The sequence below is a fragment of the Galeopterus variegatus genome, unplaced genomic scaffold (assembly GCF_000696425.1).
Source record: "Galeopterus variegatus unplaced genomic scaffold, G_variegatus-3.0.2 Scaffold5708, whole genome shotgun sequence".
NCBI classification, from domain to species: Eukaryota; Metazoa; Chordata; class Mammalia; order Dermoptera; family Cynocephalidae; genus Galeopterus; species Galeopterus variegatus.
The window spans coordinates 123,572-139,213 of record NW_007731819.1 but is presented as its reverse complement, the minus strand read 5'-3'; the positions used below and the strand labels follow the sequence as shown (position 1 = coordinate 139,213).

The following is a 15,642-nucleotide window of genomic DNA, read 5'->3' as shown; positions in this document are numbered from 1 at the left end:
TTAATATTTATCAAGCAGCCACCGTTCCAAACACTGAAGAGAGAGTAGGGACCAGGTCGTCACAAGTCCTGCCCTCTCGGAGTTTATGTCCTAGTGGGAGAGACTGACAATAAGCAAGGAGCTAGCATACAGTGGTCCCCCTTCTCCCCTGGGGATAGTTCACTCATGGATTCATTAATATTTATCAAGCAGCTACCGTTCCAAACACTGAAGAGAGAGTAGGGACCAGGTCGTCACAAGTCCTGCCCTCTCGGAGTTTATGTCCTAGGGGGAGAGACTGACAATAAGCAAGGAGCTAGCATACAGTGGTCCCCCTTCTCCCCTGGGGATACATTCCAGGACCTCCAGTGGATGCCTGAAACTTTAGAGAGTACCATGCCTTGTACATACTGTGCATGAATTTCTTCTTCCGTCTTCACAATTTCATGGATAGAAAATTCGTTCTTTTCATGGATCTTAGCAACCTCAGAAAAAAATACAATTTTTTTCTCTCATTAAGTTGAGAACTTTCACTTTTTCACTTAAAGAAAGCACTTTACAGCTTCTCTTTGTCATATCCCAATTGCCAGCATCACGACTCTTGTGCTTCGGGGCCATTATGAAGTAAAGTAAGGGTGACTTGAATGCAAGCACTGTGCCACCACAGTGGTGGATCTGATAACCAAGGCAGCTACTAAGTGACTGACAGGTAGGTGGCGTAGACAGTGTAGATGAGCTGGACGGGCAGGACGGAGCAGGGTGGCACAAGATTCCATTGTGCTACTCAGAATGGTGTGTAACTATAGAAAACTTATGAATGGTTTATTTCTGGAATTTTCCACGTAATATTTTTGGGCCATGGTTGACCACAGGTAACTGAAACTGCAGAAAGTGGAACCATGGATATGGGGGGTCTACTGTAATGTCAGGTCACAATAAATGTTATGTAGGAAAACAAAGTGGGGTCGGGATAAACTGGGATGGTGCTGTTTTAGACAGGGCTCGTCTGGGAAGGCCTTGCTGAGGTCAGAACTTAACAAAGTGAGGGAATGAACTGCGAGCATGGTGCAGGAAGAGAGAGCAGCCAGTGCAAAGGCCCTGAGGTAGGAAAAATCCCATCATGTTGGAGGAGAAGCAAGAAAAGGCCCAGTTACTAGGCACAATGAATGTGGACGTTGGAATTTCCTCCAAGTAAGATGAAAAGTTCCCAAGGGGTTATCATGACCTGACTCATGTTTCAAGGATCACGTCCTGGCTGTTGGGTAGAGTAGAGTGATCAGTGAGAAGGAGAAAAATAGAGCAGGGCAGAGGGATGGGGGCTGCAAGTTTAGGTGGGGTGGTCTGACTGGACCTCATGGAGGTGAGCAGGGTCTTGAAGGAGGCGAGCAAACAGAGCAAGCCCATGCATAGCTGGGGAGGAGAGTGTTCCAGGCCGAGGCAACAGCCAGTGTGAAGGCCCTGACACGCATGCAGTGTTCCAGTGCAGCTGGAGAGGATGCAAGCAAGGGGGATCTTCATAGAAGGCAAAGTTGATCACGTCTCCATAGCAACCCACTGCCCTCAGGCTCAAGTCCAAGCAGCTCCACGCTTGACTCACATGGACCTGCTCGAAGATTCTCAAACGTTCTGTCTCCTTCCGGCTTTGTGGACACCCTTCCCTCTGAAGAACCCATTGTTCCCTTCTTTGCCCTCCTCACCCATGAGACTCAGCTTTGAGCCATGTCCCCTCCAGGAAGGCTTCCTTGATAACCCCCTCACCCAGCTGCATTATATGCCTATGTTTGTCCACCCGATGTTCTCTGCACAGTCTGCTTGTGCTTGTTTGCTTGTCAGACAACCCCACTGTCTCTAAGCTCCTGGAGGGAGGGGCAGTGTCTCACCACCTCTGTGTCCCCAGCCCCTTGTCAGTCTGGAGTATGTTTGTCCACCCGATGTTCTCTGCACAGTCTGCTTGTGCTTGTTTGCTTGTCAGACAACCCCACTGTCTCTAAGATCCTGGAGGGAGGGGCAGTGTCTCACCACCTCTGTGTCCCCAGCCCCTTGTCAGTCTGGAGCTTCAGAGACTGCTTAGTATTCATTGCTGCACTTGAGACTTGAACCAGGTGTTGGCTGTATTAGTCACAGTCCTCCAGAGAAAGAGAACCAATAGGATATGTATGTATATATAGTGAGGGATTGGCTCACACAGTTATGGAGGCTGAGAAGTCCCACAATCTGCCGTCTGCAAGCTGGAGGCCCAGGAAAGCGGGTGGTTTAGTTCCAGTCCAAGTCCAAAGGCCCGAGAACCAGGAGCACTGATGTCTGAGGGCAGGAGAAGATGGATGTCCCAGCTTCAGAAGAGAAGCACATTCTCCTTCTTCTGCTTTTTTGTTCTGCTCAGGTCCTTAACAGATTGGATGATGCCAACCCACGTTGGAGAGGGTAACCTTTACTCAGTCTGCCAATTCAAATGCTAATGTCCTCTAGAAACACCCTCACAGACATACCCAGAAATAATGTTTTACCAGCTATCTGGGCGTCCCTTAGGCCAGTCAAGTTGACACATAAAATTAACCATCATGGTGGCAGACATTCATTGCCATCCTGGGCTCTGTGGGCTGGAGAGAAATGCTCCCCTTAGCTCTCAGGAGGGCCCAGCTCAGAGAGGAGCTCTGTTCAGCCACCCAGAGATGGCCCAGAAATAGCCTTTGGCAGCTCAGTGTCACTGAATGAAGCACTGGGCTTCTTCCCATGCATTGGGGAAGGAAGGAAGAAATGGACATTTTTGCAAAATTAGGCCCACTTAAACCTTAAACCACTCCCTCAGGATTAACATCATTAAAATTAAAAAAGAGAGAGCCTTTCCCCATCCACTCCTCACTTGCAGCTTGCCATTCTCATACCTTCCTGGGATCTGTCCACGAGCAGTGGAGGGGGGCCTTGGGTTTTGGAGGCTTGAGTATGTTGGGCACTTGGGGCTGAATCCAGGAATTCCCAGTCTCAGCCAGAGATCACTTCCCCCAGTATCTCCAGGTAGTTAGGGGGAGGCCTGAAAATAGGAAGTCCCAAAGAAAAATTAACTTCAAAGTGACCAGTAAGAAAACAGCATAATTTTAATGGGCAAAGTAAATTCTGACAGAGTTGGTATGTCAGAAGTCACATGAAACACATGAAGATGTCATCAGGCCTCCTGCATTTTGGTGTCCTGAAAAACAAACTGGTTTTCCCCTCTTGGCTTCTGCTGCTCACCTTGCTTTCTTGTTCATTCTAGAAAACTCTGGACCTGGAAGAAACTGGTGAGGCTGTCCAGGGCAACGTCAACACCCTCCCAGATGTGTCCGTGGTAAGGCCCTGGCTGGCTCTTTACTTGTGTTCTGCCCTTCCTGGTCTGCTAAGGCGCTGGGTACTCACTCCTCTTGGTGACAGCCACAGGGAGAAGACAGAGGTCCCTGCTGTGAGCTCTTTGACTCAGCTACACGTCTGCACACAGTGCACCACTCTGCTATCTCTAGCAGAGGCCAGGATGGCTAGCTCCTGGTGGTTTTAGGCAAGGCTGACTAGCCATGGCCTGTTGGGCGAGTTGGTGCTCAGTTCTGATATGTTATGTGATCTGAACATTGTAATAGCAAGTACTGACACCTGGAGCGTGTGGAGAGCCCTCTTTCAAGAGACCATATGACTCTTCATTTCTTGGGCCAGAAATGGAAGCTAAATGTGACATCATACTCCTGTGATTCTGATCCAAAAAGCTTTTGAATGGGCTAGACTCTGAAGCCAGGCTGCCTGGGTTCAAACCCCACTTCCGCCACTGACCGTGAGACTTTGGGCAGGTTTCTTAGACTCTCTGTGCCTCAGTTTTCCCATCTGTAAAATGGGGATGATAATAGCTACCCCATACGTTTGTGGCAAGGGGTAAATCAATGAATTTAAGTAAAGCATTTAGAACAGTGCCCGTAATGCTGTCAGAGCTATGCAAGTGTTGGGTGTTGGTCTAGACAGAGGGGAATAGTCCCCATAGTGCTCACAGCCACCGCTCTCCATGCACTTGCTGTGTCGCAGGCCCCCTGCTAACACGTCCCATGTGCAGTACCTCATGTCAGCTCTGCTGGGTAGGTGTACTTTTCTCCATGGCCCAGAGGCATGCTCAGAGAGGTGCTGTGCCTTGCCCAGGGCCACACAGCAACCCAGCCCCCATGTATCTCCTTCTGTCCATTCCCTCTCCCTCTAGTCCTATCACACCTCCCATCTCTAGTCGCCAAGATAATCCCTTAAAAAGAAAAGCCAAAAAAATGCCTTTTTTATGTTTCCATTCTCTTCACCCTGCCTCTAATTAAGTCTTGTTCCCTGGCTGACGCTGAGAACAATTCCCAAAGGTAATGATGCCGTCCCGAGACGCCCGCCAAGATCCCGATACTTATCAGCTGCTGAGATGCTGGGGAGAAGTTTTCCACTCGGGTGTTGCATTATTCAGAGCAGCATGGCCAAGAGCTGACAGAGCAGGGACAGAATACCAGCCGGGGCCTGGCGCTGCTCGGCTGCACGGGCCTCCCCCCTTCCAGCACCATGGGCTCTGACTCCTTCTACTCCTGTTGGGTCTTTTGGCAGGATGATGTCAAATCCACCTCTGAGGGGCTGCGTAGCTTCCAGCCACCGCCTCCACCGCCACCTCTGGCCCAAGGCCACGACTGCCCACTCGGCCAGCCAAGGAAGCCAGGGAGAGAGGACCTCCAGCCACCTTCCTCTGCGTCTTCCCACTCAGGCATCGTCTTCTCGGCTCCACGGAACTGCAGCCCGCCGATGGGCGCCGCACCCACTCCAGGGACTTCCTCCACACAGGACTCGCCCCCCTCCCCCATCTACGCCTCTGTCTCCCCTGCCAAACCTGGCTCCAAGAGGCCACTGGACACCCATCTAGCCTTAGTCAACCAGCACCCCATTGGCCCCTTCCCTCGGGTCCAGTCACCCCCACACCTGAAAAGCCCCCCTGCAGAGGCCCCGGTGGCTGGGGGCTGCCTTCTGCCCCCCTTGTCCTCTGGCCATCCAGAGCAGACAGGCACAAACCAGCACTTTGTCATGGTGGAGGTGCACCGCCCCGACAGCGAGCCAGATGTGAACGAAGTGAGGGCGCTGCCCCAGACGCGCAGTGAGTACCGCGGACCCTGGGCTGGGGCTGGGCCCAGGTGCCCAGGCTCTGTGATTCTGGAAGGTCCCTGTCCTCTCTGACCTACCCCTCTACACAGCAAAGGGTAAGGCTAGGTGCTCGCCGAGGGGCCTAGCCCAGACGTTCCCTGGCTCGGGGTGAGTGACCAGGGGAACAGCACCGAGTCCAGTATGAAGGTGGCTTTAGAGTCAGAGAGCCAAGTTTGAATCCCCGCTCTGCTATTAACTGGGCACATTTCTGGACAGCTATTCTGCCTGTCTCAGCCTCACTTTCTCCGTCACAATGTGGATATAGCAGGGACCACCCTGCCAGATTGCTGTGAGGGTTGGGTTGCCTCCTATAGCCACCCCAGCCCTGGCCACCCTGCATTCACCTTCTAGTCTCCCAATATGACTGAGCTGGCTGAGGGCAAGGATGGCTTCTGTCATCCCTGTGCCCAGCACCTGGCACAGAGTAGATGCTGAGGAGCAGGTGGGCATTGAAGTTGCAGCCTCTGGAGTCCTGGCATGTCTCCTGATGTGGGGCTGCCGGGTCAGAGTGCGGGAAGAATCTTTCAGATACCTGGGAGGCCAGCCTGAGGCCATGGCCCCTGATTTTCCAGGGGAAGTCCAGCGAGAAGGTAGACGGAAGGGTAGAGCCAGCTTTCCCTGCCCAAAAAGCTCTGGAGCTCCAGATGGAGCGAGTTTGGATACCTTTTGTTGGGTTCTGCTGCCATCTTGTGGCTACAGTGATATGTGGGGCCCACTGTGGCCAGGGAAGGCAGTAGGCTGAGTCAGGGGATGGGGACATTACCTGAGTGCCTGCTGTGTGCCAGGCAGTTCACAGACTGGGATGCAGGATGCAAGGTCCCTGCATCAGTGGCTCAGTGAGGGGAGGCAGCTCAGGGAGAGCAAGCAGGATGGGGGGAAAGAAACCAGAGCTGTTGCAGATTGATGCGCTGCTACTAGACCTGGCACAGAGCTGCATGCACTTGTGACAGCAAGAGCTAACCGCTGTATGAACAACAATCACTTTCTATGTGCCAGACGCTGTTCTAGGGGCCTTGCCTATATTATGAACTCATTTTATCCTCCCAACAGCCCTATGATGCTGGCACTATTATTATCCCCATTTTACAGATAAAGAAACTGAGGCACAGGAAGTAATTGTGGAGCTAGGCAATCTAGCACAAGTCTGTTCTCTTGACTGCTTCACTCTGTACATTGTGTCTGTTAGTCTTTATGATAAACCCATTAGCTAGGCATCATTGCTCCTGTGTTAACAGGAGAACACAGGAGGCTCAGGACGGCTGTGTTACTTGCCCAGGCTTGCAGAGGTCAGTGGGGATTCCAACCTGGCCTGCCAGCCTCCAGAGTGCATGTTCTTAACCCAGGGTCTCAGACTCAGGGGTCTGGCCATTCCACACATAGTGAAGCAGCTTGGTGACCAGTGACTTAGAGGGCATGTGCCCAAAACTCAGCTCAGGGCAGTTGGGATTATGCAGAGGTACAGGCCAGGTGCGGCAGACCTTCCCTTATTTTTTTCTTGGGAATCTAGAAATTTAATTATTATGTAAAATCTCTTAATTTGAATGTGTCAGTCCCTCATTAAAAATTGATAGCATTAAGTTTAAAACAAAACAAACCCACATCTGTGGTCTGGGTTTGCTTCTTGACCTCTGTTTTAGTCATTATGCCTGTGGCTGGGAACTGGGAGGTCAAGGTAGATGTCCTGGAAGTGATGGCCTTTGTGCCAGGTCTGGTTGGAAGGGCAGGTCTTCAGTAGGTGGAGAGGATGGGAGGGATTCTCCCTACCCTCCAGCCCCACGATCCCTTCCTCCCTCCCTCCATCTTTGCCTGGGGAAATCCCCCAGCCTTCCAGCCTCCAGCTCCATCACCGCCTCTGGGAAGCCTTCCCTGACCTCAGCTGTATAAACTGCCGCTTTCTTCCTGCCCCCCTCTCAGCAGCCTCCACGCTCTCCCAGCTCTCAGACAGCGGGCAGACTCTAAGTGAGGACAGTGGTGTGGACGCCGGTGAGGCAGAGGCCAGCGCCCCAGGCCGAGGCAGACAGACAGCGTCCACCAAGAGCAGGAATAGCAAGGAGCTGCCTCGGAATGAGAGGCCCACAGAGGGGACCAACAAACCGGTGAGCAAGGAGGAGGGGGGTGCAGAGGGCTGAATCCAGGGACCAGGATTCAGCTTGGCAAGTGACCACCATCAGAGGGAGTGAGCCCCCCATCACTGCAGGGATTTGGGTATCCAGAAGGATCTGGATGCTCCAGTTAAGCCCTGCCTTCACCACTGATACCAGGTAGCTGAGAGCTAACGGTTTAGCTTCAGAATCTTTGAGGTCCCCTCAGTTCTGATGTGGCTCAGTGGCTGACTCAGTCCTTGGAGTCAGACCTGGATTCAAGTCCTGATGCCAACACCAGGCAGCCTGGGCATTTCCCTTAACCTCCTGAGCTTCAGGGGGGATTTTTGTAGGGATTAAATTGCTTAGCTTCATGCCTGGCAAAGCTCCCAGCTTGGGGCTGGAGTCTGAGCGCTGTTGGCCCAGGGACATGTCATGGCCCAGCCCCCTGTCCAGGCCTGTCCACGGAGAAGGCCTCAGTAGTCTCCTTCCTCACACCCACAGCCTGGACTCCTGGAGCCCACGTCCACCCTCGTCCGTGTGAAGAAAAGTGCGGCCACCCTGGGCATCGCCATCGAAGGTGGTGCCAATACCCGCCAGCCCCTGCCTAGGATTGTCACAATTCAGGTATGTCCCGAAGGTCCTGTTTGACAATCTCTCCCTACCCCTGAAGGCCCCTTTCTCAGCATCCCCAGGGTTTTGCCACCCCAGAGATGACACAGCACCCAAGGGCAGACCCAGGCTCATATCACCTTTGCTCTGCTGAGCCTCGGTTTTCCTAATCAGGGCAGTAGATACCCAGACTGTGGCTTCCTGGTTGGCAGTGTCAGGCCTGACCCAGTGGATGGTCAAAGCCAGGCCCACCCAATGCTCAGATGCCCCATGTGACCCCCACCCTATGTCTCACCCCTGCAGCGAGGCGGCTCGGCCCACAACTGTGGGCAGCTCAAGGTGGGCCACGTGATCCTGGAAGTGAATGGGCTGACGCTTCGGGGCAAGGAGCATCGGGAGGCTGCCCGCATCATCGCCGAGGCCTTCAAGACCAAGGATCGTGACTACATTGACTTTCTGGTCACTGAGTTCAATGTGATGCTCTAGGAGTCAAGGCCTGAGGGTCTCCCACCGCTGCCCAGCCTCTGGTCCCAGTCCCTCCCCTCTCCTGGCACGATTAGTCTCCTTGAGGGGTTGGGGCTGCATAGCTAGGGTAACCGGAAGATATCCCCTTATCCATCCTGGTCCCCTGGACCAGAACTGGGAAAAGAGAGCCGGGCAAGGCAAATAGAAGGTCAGGCCAGGAGCTGGTGCATGCCGAGTACACAGTAGGTGCTCTACAAGTGGGGCTGTGGGGAGGGAAGAAAGGAAGTGGAAGGGCGAAGCACTTGTTTCTCCAGGTTGGGTGGGGGACCTGCTGCCCCCTAGCCAGCTAGGACCCAGCCCGTCCTCAGATGTCGGAGCCTTTGCCTGGAGCAAAGTCACATGAGGATTCATGGACACGGCCCCCCACCCGGGGGCATCTTGCAGGACCTTTAGTGCCACAAATAAGCATCAAACAACCCCCCTTCACACCCCAATCCTCCTGATTCCTTATTCCCCGTGGTATTTATTATTTATTTCCCTCCCAGCTTTCCACCGTGTCCCCAGCCCCAGAGGCCTTGCAGGTGACCAGCAACGTCAGTGTATTTATATACAGAGCTTATGACTTTAATTTTTCAATAAAGAAATCTGAACAAGATTAGGGGTGGCATGCTGTGTGGTCTGCCTGTGTGGCTGGGGTTTGACTGCTCCATGTGGAGCGGGGTGGGTAGGAGAGAGCATCACTCACCACCACCCTCTCACCTGCCCCCATGGCTCAATTTGGGATACGTGCTGGGGTATGCGGGGGCGCTCGAGCCACACCCGCAGCCTGGCACACCTTACTTGAAGGTTTGAGGGTGAAACTCAAGTATTTAGAGATAATGCTTTTAGATTAAAACACAGGGGTATGTCATGAGGCGGAATGCACAGTGTGCGTGAATATTTCTAAAACACAGACATGGGCCTGTCTCAGATCAGCTTCCAGAACTGACTCTGAGAGGAGGATTTGTATGCTGGTGATTCATGAAGGAAGGGTTCAGGGGAGACGAGAAAGGGAGTGGGCAGCAGGACAGGGAAGGGGAGGAAGCCAAGCAAGGGTGTTGAGGCAAAGTCCAGGGAGGACTGCGTCAGCCTGATCCCAAGGGGGACCCTGGAGTGGAAGGTGGGGCAGAGTTGTCTCCACTGAAGGCCTGGGGCTAGGCTTTCATGCCTGTCAATCTTGGGACAAGGCCTGGGGAAGAGGCAGTAAATTCCCAATCACTTCCCACTCTTCCTGTGCAGTCCTAGCCGTTCCCGTTGCCAAGGGCAGTGGGTGTTAGAAGCAAAACACATAGGGAGGGAAAGGAGGGGACAGTGTCAAAAATTGGTCTGTGATATGGCCTCAGTGCCAGCCCCAATGCCCATTTCCTTCTGCCCCTAAGATTTGTCTGGTGGAAGAAGAGTTTAAGTCCTGCTCTGCTCAGCCCTGTGTTCAGAGTCTGCCAGAGGTGGGTTAGGGGGCAGTTGGTTCCATGGTCTTGTGCCAGATCCTGCTCTTAGCTGTCCCTGTTCTCTTTCCTGCTGGGCAGACCACCTGAGGCCAGAGCCATGGATTCCCCCAAGGCAGCTGGTATTCCTAAGGCTCCCCCCACCCCCCACCCCATATCCCTACATGCACAGGGTTCTGTTACCTCTGCAGGGAATGTCCCCACCTGGCTGCAGGAGGGCTCAGATCTCTTGGCATCAGACTCCAATTCAAATCTTGTGTGGTCTCAGGCAAGTGATTTCAGTACTCTGAGTCTCAAGTTCCCCATCTGTAAAATGGCTTTGGTAGGCTAAATGATGGCCCCCAAAATATCTGGATTCTAATTCCTGGAACTTGTGACTGTTACCTTATGTGGTAAAAGGGACTTTGCAGATGCAATTAAGTTAAGTCTTGAGATGGGGTGGGCCCAGTGTATCACAGGGTCCTTATAAGAGGAAGGCAGAGGAAGATTTGACACAGCAGAGGAAGAGGGGTGCTGTCATATGGAAGCAGAGGCTGAAGCAATGTGCTTTGAGGGTGGAGGAAGGAGCCATGAGCCAAGGAATGCAGGCGGCCTCTAGAAGCTGGAAAGGCCGAGGAAGTGGGTTCTCCCCTCAGAGCCTCCAGAAGGAACCTGCCCTGTTGACACTTGACTTCAGTCCCGTGAGACTGATTTAGGACTGCTGTCCTCTCTCTGTAAAAGTAGAAATTTGTGGTGTTCTAAGCCCCTAGGCGTGTGGTAGTCACAGTAGCAGAGGAAACTAATGCAGTGGGGACTTCCCTCTAATGGAGGTAGGGATGCTCCCTGGGGCCAGAGCCGCAGGCTCAGGGTTGGCCCTGGGAGAGGACTGCATGATGAGGATGATGGCAGAATGCCACACCTTTTCCAGGCACAAGTTCTCAAGTGTCTGTTCTGAACGGAAAGCTTCTGGCCATCACTGGCTTGCTATGTGAATTTTAGGCCAGTCATTGATCTGCTCTGTGAACTCCAGGGCAGGTTGTGACTGCCCTTGCCTTGAACCAGCCATCTCCCCACACACAAGTTCTCAAGTGTCTGTTCTGAACGGAAAGCTTCTGGCCATCACTGGCTTGCTATGTGAATTTTAGGCCAGTCATTGACCTGCTCTGTGAACTCCAGGGCAGGTTGTGACTGCCCTTGCCTTGAACCAGCCATCTCCCCACTCTGTAAAGTCCCCAGGGGACAGAGGGCCCAACAGCTGCTACCCAGGGCTCCATGTTTGCACCCTGAAAAGTGTAGGGCAAGAATGAGTTTCTAGAACTGTTGCTTCTGGAATTCCTGGGCCTGACTCTGAGCTGAAGCCCATGGGGTGAGAGGGTACCCCTACATGTGGAATTTTAAACCTAAAATAAATTATTTTGCAAATGGGCTTAGAAAGGACAAGTTGCTTGCTCAAAGTCACACAGCTAGGGAGTACAAGTTTGGACCACAGCTGCTTGAGGCTTAGGCCTGCCCTTTCCATAGCCTGAAGCCCCAGGACAAACACCTGTCCTGGTGGCTTTTGAAAGGGCCCAGTATGGTGGGCTAAGGCAACTTTGAGTACTGGGGTGGGGCTGGGGGGCAGATGTCAGAGGTCTACCCTGGCCACATGTACCTGTGGGCCTGACATCTTTATTCATGATGCCATAGTGTGGTGGGGGTAGGGAGAATGGCTGCAGAGTCTCAGGGTCTGCTCCTCCCTACTGGATTACCCTAAGCAGGTTCTGGGCAGGTATGTACCTCACCAAGCCTCAGTTTCCCTTTCTTTTCAAGAGTCTTTCAGACGGGACTGCCATGCTGCTCAACTCCAGGGACATGGTTCACTTCCATGACAGTGTGAATACATGCCTTGGGCCCTTCTCCAGGGCCAGAAGTTCGATGTAGGAGAGGGCAGGAAGAGGGAGAGTTTTTGGCTCCTGGGAGTGTAATCCTGCCCAGACAAGTGCTGAGTTGGCCTGCAAATCACCTGGAATCCTCTCTGCCTGGGAAGAAGTGGGATGAGAGGGGTATACAAGAACAGAGTATAAGGCAAAGCTCAGAGAGTCCACACTGCAGAGTCAGACTTGGGGGCTCAAATTCTACCTTCACCATGCCCTGGCTGTGTGACCTTGGGAGAGTCATTTAACACCTCTGAACCTCAGTTTGCTCATCTTTAAATGGGAAGTATAATATTAACCTAACTTGTAGGTTATTGTAAGGATTAGCTAAAATGTTTGCCCCTGGCACAGAGTAGGCCCTTCATGAATAGAGGCTGCTGCATGATTACTACAAGACATGTATAGGAAGTAACTGGCAACCTGAGGAACGGGGAAGAGTTCTCTGTCCGGAGGAAGAACTGGGCTGCAATGCAGCTGAATGAGTCACTTCCTGCCCTGAGGCCTATTAACCCCCCTGCGTAATAGGGTTGGTCAAGGTACTTTTTAAATTAATGTTATTGATTTCTTTCTTATTGGCCTGGTGCTATGTTTACTTAGTCCCCTTAGCAACCCCATAAGGTGGGGGTAATAAATCCTACTTGCCTTAAGTTCAGTGGTAGCAAATGGCAGAACTGGGGCAAGAGCCTGGGTCAGTTTGACACGGTGCACCGCCATTCTTCAAGGTGAGCGTTTGGTGGACAATGGATTACTCCTGTCCTGTACTTACTGCGCGCCCTTGAGCAAGTTCCTGCCGGTCTCACGGCCTGGGTTTGCGTGCTTGTCTAATGGGAGTTGGGAGTAGAAAATACTTGGGGTTACTGATAATATACCTACCCACCTCATATTAGGTTAACATTATGCTCATAAGAGAGGACTGAGCATTGTGGGAACATACAACAGTGCCTGATGTTACAATAGGGAACATACAATTAGTGCTCAAGAAAAAATTAGTAGTCGTAGTAAGCAGTATGTTTCAGGCATAAAAGTTTGTGATTTCTTCCTCACTGTGACTCTGAGCGACCGTGCACAAATGTCTGACCCTCCTGGCCTCAGTCTCCCTGTCTGCGGTCGGGAAGATTCCAGCAGGGTGATCCCAGGAGATCCCGTATTTGAGATTTTCAATCCTGGAGCGCAGGCCCGGCTCCCCAGCTTCCGACTCCCTGGGGGCGGGTCTCAGGCGACAGCCTCTCCGCGATTGGTGGAGCTTCCCGAGGCCCCGCCTCCATTGGCCACCTCCTCGGAGATTATGCAAAGAGGCCGCGGCCCCGCCCCGCCCCGGGATTGGAGGCCTTTGTTTGCCGCTCAACTCCAGGAAACCACCCGCGCGCGGCGGCCGCCGGCAGGTAAGAGGCGGGAGGGGCTCGCGGTGGGTCCGTTCGGGTGCCGGCCCCTCACTGGGTCTCAGTTTCTCGGTCGGGAGAATGGGGAGGGAGAGTGGACAGCGCCGGTAGGCTGTGCTCCACAAGGGCAGCGCTGCTTTCGGTCTCTCCCACGTGGAAACCCCAAACGCAGGGGAAGGAGACAGATCGCCGCTCCGGGAATGGGAGGCAGCCCCGGACGGGCGATCAGGGACCCAGTCCAAACCCCTCCGGCCGCGGGGTTTCGCAATCTCCACCCTCCGGCCTCAGTCTCCACCTCCACGCAATGGGGGCGTTGGCTTTTTCTCTGTCCAGCTGGGGCTGGTGGCAGGGTTGGGAGGGGTGCCGGGGGAGGCCGAGGGTGGTCCTTGGCGGGTCCTCGGGCTGTGTTTGGGCTGGAGGAGGCGTGGCCCGGGTTGCTCTGGTTACTGGGGAGGTGGGGCTTTTCTGTCCTGGGATTTGTGTGAGGTTTGCTCACCCGGCAACGAGGGTGGTCCTTGGCGGGTCCTCGGGCTGTGTTTGGGCTGCAGGAGGCGTGGCCCGGGTTGCTCCGGTTACTGGGGAGGTGGGGCTTTTCTGTCCTGGGATTTGTGTGAGGTTTGCTCACCCGGCAACAACCCGCGCAGCCTGCCGGCTCCTAGCCTCGCTCCCTCCCCGGACGCCTAACGCAAGTTTCCTTTCCTCTTTTTGGCAGGGGGAGGGAGGGAGAGCATGAGCCAGCGTGGGGTGGGCAGCCTTGACAGTGGTAGAAGCTGAAACGGGCTGCAAATATAAGGACAGTCCCCTCTTGGTACACATGAGGAGACTGAGGCCCAGAGAGGGGGCCCGGTTTGCCCAAGGGCGCACAGCAGGGAGGCGCAGAGCTGGCTTCTCCCCGGGGTAATGGGGCGGACATGGCAGAGGCAGAGCCTACTTGCTGTGTGACCTTGGCCAAGACTCTTCCAATGCTTCTTTCCTGGGCTTTTGTTGAAAGAAATGACAGGTTGGAGCAGATCATTACCTCCGTTTAAAAACCTGCTTCTGAGTGAGAAAGTTGGAAAGGAAAGTTGCTGATAACAAACCCAGGCTATTTTGGATCCGAGAAGAGAAGCTGAGACAGGCTGCAGTGAAAAGAGACATTGTTCTTGTCCTCTAGAACAGAAGGAGAAAAATGGGCTGAAACCGAAGCATGGAGGACTGAGGTCAGATGCACACAGAGACTTCCCAAAAGAATTTTCCAGCCATCTCCTCTGGAGTGGGTGGGTTTTATTTTTTGGCTGTTTTGTTAAGAAACAAAACATCTGTGTGTGTTGGGACGGGAGGAGCTAAGTCTGGTTTACTTACCAACAGGGGGATGGAACCTATGGTGTTTTGGGGGACTCTATTTGGGTTTATTTTCAGGGGCAGTCTTAGTTCTGCAGGAGGGAGAAGGTGCCCTCATGGGGCCTTTGCCTCCCAAAGTTTAGACAGTTTGCATTTGAAACATGTGTTTGGGGTTGTTTCTTGCGAGGGGATTTCATCAGCTTTCACTCTCCTGCAGACTCCACCAAAAGTGACAGGGTTGGGGTTGCCAGAGAGAATGGAAACAATCCCACATTGCTGAGAGGGTATTTTGGACACTGGTGTGCAACATGGATATTTCAGCTTACCATCATGAGAATGGGAAAGGAAGAATATTTTTAAAGCATCCACATAACCAGATGAATGCCAGGTCGTTTTTTTGTTTGTTTAGTCCTGGAAGGTGGGAAAGATCTGGAGTCTGGGAGTGAGAAGACCTGGGTTCAAATCCTGAGCCGGCTTCAGTTGTAAGAGCCTCAGTTTTCCCCTCTGTAAAGTGGGGATGGTAATGCCCACTTTACTGTCACTTTAAGGCTCAAGTGAGGTGAGCTTTTGCTCAGTCCACATTCTAAGTTTGGAGATGAGAAAACTGAGACTCAGAGAAAGGAAAGAATAAGGACAACAATAATACCATTGATAATGAGAGCTAATGTTTATTGAGTGCTATATTCTAGCCACTGTGCCAAGGGTTTTACTGCAAGGAGTAAGGTCTGGGAGGGCAGAAGCTTATATGTTACGTCACCACTGTCACTTGCCAGTGCCCAGTCCAGAGCCCTACACAGAGTAGGTGCTCAATACCTTGCTGTTTATCATCTAGATTATATCACTTAGTTCCGTGATGTCTTTGAGCTGGGTGTTACTATTGTCTTCATTTTACAGATGAGAAAGCTAAGGTTCAGAGAGGTTCAGTCACTCTACTGAAGTCACACGGCCCTTCACTGGGGTTAGCCAGTCTTCACTCTGGGATGTGCAGGGGTGTGCTGTCATCATCTCGTGAGAGCTGATTGTGGCCATCTCTTTCCAGTGCTTTATTCAGTGATATTGTGTTGGTAGCTTGAAATTGGCCATAGTGAGGGTGTTTGTTTACACCATGGAAATCAGTAAATGCCACAAATCAGGGGTTTTTCTGGTCTTTTTCTTTCTTCCTTCCTTTCTTTCTTTTTTTAATAAGAGCTGCATGTGAAGGATGTCAGAGGATGGAAGGCCAGTCTTGCTTCTGCCTGGCAGCCAGGTGTAGGGGGTTCCA

At 52.7% G+C, this 15,642-nt stretch overlaps 1 protein-coding gene across 1 annotated transcript; it reads left to right on the top strand.

The window, feature by feature from the left end:
• Positions 1–1,333: 1,333 nt before the first annotated feature.
• On the top strand, positions 1,334–8,961 carry LOC103605299 (whirlin-like). The gene is made up of 6 exons (XM_008589877.1): positions 1,334–1,339; positions 3,230–3,301; positions 4,564–5,101; positions 7,063–7,244; positions 7,734–7,856; positions 8,145–8,961. Exons 1-6 carry the CDS (start codon positions 1,334–1,336, stop codon positions 8,325–8,327), a joined length of 1,104 nt encoding a protein of 367 aa, XP_008588099.1. The 3' UTR covers positions 8,328–8,961.
• The last annotated feature ends 6,681 nt before the right edge of the window (positions 8,962–15,642 follow it).

Excerpts from the sequence above, each read along its gene's own strand:
- LOC103605299 (XM_008589877.1), top strand. Across the intron at positions 5,102-7,062 it reads GGCGCTGCCCCAGACGCGCA|CAGCCTCCACGCTCTCCCAG; the intron begins GTGAGTACCGCG and ends CCCCCCTCTCAG. Across the intron at positions 7,857-8,144 it reads CTAGGATTGTCACAATTCAG|CGAGGCGGCTCGGCCCACAA; the intron begins GTATGTCCCGAA and ends TCACCCCTGCAG.